This window comes from Carassius auratus, unplaced genomic scaffold (assembly GCF_003368295.1).
Source record: "Carassius auratus strain Wakin unplaced genomic scaffold, ASM336829v1 scaf_tig00034732, whole genome shotgun sequence".
NCBI lineage: Eukaryota > Metazoa > Chordata > Actinopteri > Cypriniformes > Cyprinidae > Carassius > Carassius auratus.
The window spans coordinates 92,787-99,069 of record NW_020526173.1 but is presented as its reverse complement, the minus strand read 5'-3'; the positions used below and the strand labels follow the sequence as shown (position 1 = coordinate 99,069).

Sequence of the window (6,283 nt, the reverse complement as noted above, 5' to 3'; positions counted from 1 at the left end):
TCGTCATTTCTATTCATTTTCCACGGATTTACGCGATCTGATGATAAACAGCCTCTCCCAGCGATCTGTGTGTGCGCGCAGTGGTCACAGCTCGTGCTGTCTGTGGCTCAGACTCTGATTGGGCCTTCCCAATGCCAATCTTAGAGTGTAATATCTGGACACCGCCCCATCGTGTCACATGCTTCCTGCACACTTCCTGGTAGTTATCTGGCCAAAACAACACTGAAACACCTCTGTACACACGAAATATCCGAATAATAAACCCGCGATTACGATAGTAAAGCTTGGTATGAGAATTTATTGAGATCTGGGGCGTTTTTATAAAAAAAATCGAAAATGTACATCGGAAATGCTAACTTGTGCAGCGATGAAAAAGGCTACAAATAACATATTTTTTACAACAGTAAACGACAAAATTCCACCCCTGATCGCTAAAGGAAGTTATTATAAACACTCGATCGGCGTTTAAAGTGAGTTTTGAGTAAAAGTGTACTAATAATTTCATAAATTGTCAGATGTAGCTTGATGCTAACGCTAGCACCAATGCTACTAATAGCAGGTGCTTTTCTTCTTCATAATGCATTTTTATCACAATAATTCACGTAAGGTCGTAGGAAAATGTTTTGTTGTATTTTTATAGTAAGACTTTTGATAAATAAGGGCTAAATGCAAAGAGAGACTGAATTGAGATCGCTGCTTTGTGTCTTTGTAAAGCCTAAAAACCACAATCAAGGCTAATAAAGGTGGAATAAAAACAAAAGAATAATGTGTCATACCTGGCGGAGGTGTGAAAGACTCGTTTGGTGAGAACAATGGAATAACAGAGGGATTAATCGGGCAGTTTTCACACCCAAACACACACAAAATACACTGGAGAGTTTACATGTGAGATCTCACAGAGATGACAAGGGCCATAAATCAATCTGATTAGCCTTCTCTAAAAAACACACATGACATGGCCTTAGAAAATATTTCATAAAATTCGCAGTTTTACAGATTAGATTATGAAATTTCTAATGAAGTTTTGAAAGACTTGTGGCTTTAGCTACACTCTATTTCTAAACTCATATCTTACATCAACACATTTTTAAATACATTTAAAAAATATGTTTTTAATATTTTTATTTTTGTTTTTATGTTTGAGCTTATATATCTCTATTATCATAACAGTCTGAGTGATTCTGATTCCTGAACAGTAAACTTTAAAGTGTCAGCTTTGTGAACATATGTTGAATATGTATCTAGTCAGAAAGAATCATGAGCAGAAACCTTTTTATTTTGGGTATGTCATTTCTGTCTCCATGCCAAAAAAGGAGGTGCCTAGAAAGGGGTTTTAAATACCTCCTTTTTTTCAAAGCAGGGATTGGTCACACTTGATCTCATTTGCATGAAGATGTCTATAAACCACCCGAGCATTGCAGTTTTATCGAACTGAACGCAGAGCTTGGCATACATGTCAGATAAACATGCTGTAATATATTTTTCTCACGTGAAGTTACATAGCCTACATCTCTTGACATTATGAGAGGGATATCTAGCAGTCGAGTTTTGTGGCACACAGTGGTTGTCGCCTTTGTGTCACATTCTTTTCTGACCACTTTAGCAGCGGGAATGACCATGACATATCAGATATATGAAGAGGACGCTCTTTCCACTGTCATCGGAAACCTGGCAAAGGACATGTCCTTAAATATCTCAGATGGCTCTAAGACCAATTTCAGAATGATGAAGCAGTTCAATGCATCTTTTATTAGACTCAGAGAAAAAGACGGACAGCTAACAATTGGAGAACGAATAGACAGAGAAAAAATATGTAAGCATGAAATCCAGTGTCTCATTTCATTCGACGTTGTGAGTATCTCGAATGAGCAATTTAAATTAATACACATTGAAGTGGAAGTAAAGGACATCAACGACCACTCTCCCGAGTTCCCGAGAAAGGAATCCACATTGGAAATTTCAGAAAATGCAGCACTCGGCACTAGAATTCCTTTAGATGTTGCCATGGACGAGGACGTGGGTTCCAACTACATTCAGAGCTACCAAATATCAGTCAACAGTCACTTTACCATTGATGTGATGAGCAGAGCTGATGGAATTAAATATGCAGAGTTAGTGCTAATGAAAGAATTAGACAGGGAAACACATGCATCCTATGTTTTGGAACTCGTCGCAACAGACGGAGGAAATCCATCAAGGTCCAGCAGCACAAAAATCAATATCAAAATAAAAGACTTTAACGACAATAGTCCTGTGTTCGACCGGAACAGTTTTTCTGTAGATATACTGGAGAACGCGCCGATGGGATTATTGCTTGTAGACTTTAACGCATTTGATCCAGACGAGGGTTTGAATGGGGAAGTTGTTTATGGGTTCGGGAATCAGGTGCCCTCAGAGATCCGGCATCGTTTCAGTGTTGACAGAAAATCCGGACGCTTGACGCTCGAGAGCCCGATTGATTTTGAGAGCAAAAAAACCTATGAGTTCGATATAGTGGCATCCGACTTGGGTCCTAACCCGAGCCCATCCATTTGTAAAGTTGTTGTTAATGTGCAGGATGTGAATGACAACGCACCAGAAATCACCATTACCCCCATGACATCAGTCACCGCTGGAATAGCGTACATCACAGAGGCTGCTGCTAAAGAAAGCTTTGTGGCTCTTGTCACCATCGCGGACAAGGACTCGGGCGCAAACGGAGATATTCATTGTACACTCTATGGGCACAATCACTTCAAACTCCAGCAAGCGTACGAGGACAGCTTTATGATTGTAACGACATCTCTACTTGATAGAGAAAAAATTGCTGAGTATAACTTAACAGTTGTAGCCGAAGACCTGGGATCACCTCCGTTCAGAACAATTAAACATTACACTATAAGGTTGAGTGATTAGAATGACAATGCCCCTTTGTTCACTAAACCAGTCTTTGAAGTTTCCTTGATGGAGAACAATGCACCAGGCGCATATATCACAACTGTGTTGGCCAGAGACCTTGACATAGGGCAAAACAGCAAAATTAGCTATAAACTATTGGAAACCTACATCACAGGCTCTCCAGTGTCAACATATGTCTCTCTAGATCCAGCCACAGGCTCGCTCTATGCGCTCAGAAGTTTCAATTTTGAGGTCCTCAAACAGTTACAGCTACGTATTCAAGCAAGTGACGGAGGCTCGCCCCAACTCCAGCGCAGTGCAATTATTAATCTAAAAATAGCTGATCAGAATGACAATGCTCCCTCTATTACACAGCCTGCGCTAATTAATAATTCTGCAGAGGTTATACTGCCCAAAGACGCGCCTTCAGGTTACGTTATAACCCAGGTACATGCTAGGGATGCTGACGAAGGTGTCAACGCAGAATTGTCGTTCAGAATCTCCGAAGGAGACGCTTCTGTTTTCTCAATTAACAGAGCCACTGGAGAAATTTATCTGAATCATGAACTCAGCTACGAAGTTTACGATAACTTGAGAATAACAGTAATCGTCAGTGACAATGGGACACCTTCCCTAACCTCAGCAGTCACTATCAATTTCATAATAGCAGGATCTCTCCCAAATGACCGCGATGTATTCAGGAACAAAATAGACGAGGAGACTCAGGAAGGGGATCATTCAGTCATTATAATTGTCGTACTGGCGGGGAGCTGTACACTACTACTCTTAGCAATTATTATAATAGCGACTACTTGTAATAAACGAAAGGTGGATAATCGAGGCCACAGCCATTCTGGAGAGGAGGACGGAGTTCAGGCGAAGGGAAACCATAGCGACCCACTGATTTCAATTCACAGTGACATCGTTTTTGATATTCGCCCTTACTCAAACAAGACAACATTTTCTGGCATGATCCAGAGAGGCAGTGACATATCCTGCATGTCTGAAGATGGTACGTGTGTCTCTGAAGATAATCCGTGTGAACCAGTGGACAAAAGCCGCGGTGTCAAGTCAGAGGTAAGACCAATGTCTTAAAATGTGACTTCTGTAGGCTATTTGATATCGTTAAATGTTTTTTTTTTTTCTCAAATATTGTTCTTTATTTTAACAGGGGTTTTCTACTGTACCTAGTTATGGTAAAGATGCAATGAGACAGATTAAAATTTGGAAAGGCACTTCGTACGCAACTATATCAGCGCAAGAGCCTCACAGTGGAAAGGACAGCGGAATTGGAGATAGCGACAATGACAGTGATTCAGATATAAGCGGCGATGGCTTGCGAAAAGACGACCATCAAAACAGCGTTCAAAATGGTAAGTCTAAGAATCAGTGGGGCCGAAACGTGCATGTTCATGTAAAGTGTTCAACATAATGAGAAATGAAATATAAAATACCAAGCTTATTAATTTTGTAACCATACTGCCTATAAATCTGTACAATTGTGCAGATGTGGTTTATGTTTATGGCCTTGCATTCCGTTTTCTTTTGGCAACTCAGTGTACAAAAGCCAGTTTTATGTTTGCTGATATAGGCCTAGGCTATTTTTAAAATTACCTTTAATATAATGGAAAGTATTCTGGAGATTATGTAAAAGTTTGACTTGAAAGAAGATATGGTTAGCAATAGTAAATACCAAATAAGCAATTATAAAAGTAGAACCCTACTGCTGAAAAGCTTCTACCCTAAATGAAAGTAAATTCAGTCTCTTGAAATGTGGTTTGTGTGACAATTCACAAGCTCAAAAGAACATGGGTAGTTATTTGATACATCCTGTCTGAATATGCAAACCCAAATGAAAAGTTTGCTTTTGTATGTTATATGCATGAAGATTCATCCCTGCAGGATTTGCTGTTTGATTTCTTCACTTACTGTTTGTTCCATTTTTGATAGGTGTGTTGTTGACCTTTTGTTGCTGCTATTGGAATTAAGGTTTATAGATAAGATGCCCTTTTTTTCTTAGTGCAGGGCGAAAAAGCATCTTTCAAAATATATAAAATTTTACATACACAGCAAACACAGTAACCTATTTCAGAAATTTGGTTTTATGGGGAGCCAAAAGAGGTACTGCAAATTTAAATATAATCTGACAGAGATGGGAGGGTTCTACTAAGTTTATAAAACTTCTACATTGTCGTAATGTCTGTTTTCATAGAAAGGTTAAAAGGCTTGTACTTAATAAAAAAAAATATTATTTTCCTTTCTAAAGGTCTGTGGGCATGCACAAGTGAGTGCAAGATTTTGGGACATTCAGACCACTGCTGGAGTCCAAATGCTTCCAGGATAAACTGCAGTTTAGCACATTCATTTGCTAAAACAGGTTCACTTCCACGAGACACTCTCAGGAGGGAAAACTACAACCAAGCCCACATTCCAAAAACAGTGGGATTGCAGAGTGTCTGTGAGAAAGTACTACACAGAGAATATGACTATATAACCAGTTAATTCACGTCAAAAGGTCATGAAATTGGTGTTTTCACAAAAAGCAACACACTGACTCAAAAAGTAAGTGTTAAGATGAACAAAACCAGCCATACTGACAGCTGTTCACAAATAGTTTATTTTGTAATAGTTTATTACAAATAGTTTATTTTTAACAAATAGTTTATTTTGTGGATATGTGTAAAGTTTGTTGATTTTATGCAGATTTTCACACTTGTCAGCTGACCTTGTATAGAGAATAATAATTTTAAGTGCTTTTTTTTTTTTTTAAGATGATTCAAATTATATAGCCTACTTGGTTTTAAAAATATATTTTTTGTTTTGTTTTTCACAATCCAAAATGGTTGTTAATGAACAAAAACATTTCTCTGAATGAATTTATATATTTATTTGTATAATATGTCTGTAATAGTTGCACTTGATTAAATGTCTAATTTTAGAGAAGGGAAGGGGGATGAATGTATTAAACCTGCATTAAAAGCTGAACGGCTTTTACTTATTACATTTCAAAGACTAATGATTATTTGTAAATAAATAATATCATTAATTGTCTGATCAGTCTGTATTTTTAAAATCGTAAAGTAGTTTGTACAGCATAATTGATAGCCTAGACACCACAATTTTAAAAAGTCACAGAGATGAATTAATGTGGTATGATCACATATTCAGGGGTGTTAAATTTATATTAATTATCAATATTTAAAACATGCTGCCCATTATTTTTGTGGAAACCAATACATTTCTATTTATTCTTTGAATAGAACTTGCAAAAGAGCTGTATTTACTTGAAACATTTTTTTATCAATTTAAAAGTATTTACTGTAATTTATCAAATGAATCCATCCTTTCTGTATAAACTGTTTTCAAAACAATAAATCTTGAAAATATTGAAAATGAAAACAAGGAC

At 37.5% G+C, this 6,283-nt stretch overlaps 1 protein-coding gene across 2 annotated transcripts; it reads left to right on the top strand.

The window, feature by feature from the left end:
- Positions 1–1,444: 1,444 nt before the first annotated feature.
- On the top strand, positions 1,445–5,862 carry LOC113081644 (protocadherin-8-like). 2 transcript variants are annotated; one of them, XM_026253661.1, is made up of 3 exons: positions 1,445–3,954; positions 4,049–4,250; positions 5,144–5,862. In XM_026253661.1, exons 1-3 carry the CDS (start codon positions 2,944–2,946, stop codon positions 5,377–5,379), a joined length of 1,449 nt encoding a protein of 482 aa, XP_026109446.1. In that variant the 5' UTR covers positions 1,445–2,943; the 3' UTR covers positions 5,380–5,862. Both variants share the same exon structure in this region, with proteins under 2 accessions (XP_026109446.1, XP_026109447.1).
- Positions 5,863–6,283: the final 421 nt, after the last annotated feature.

Coding starts and splice junctions, on each gene's coding strand:
- LOC113081644 (XM_026253661.1), top strand. CDS start 2,944: ATGGAGAACAATGCACCAGGCGCATATATCACAACTGTGTTGGCCAGA. Junction 3,955..4,048: donor GCCGCGGTGTCAAGTCAGAG/GTAAGACCAATG, acceptor TTATTTTAACAG/GGGTTTTCTACTGTACCTAG. Junction 4,251..5,143: donor TCAAAACAGCGTTCAAAATG/GTAAGTCTAAGA, acceptor TCCTTTCTAAAG/GTCTGTGGGCATGCACAAGT.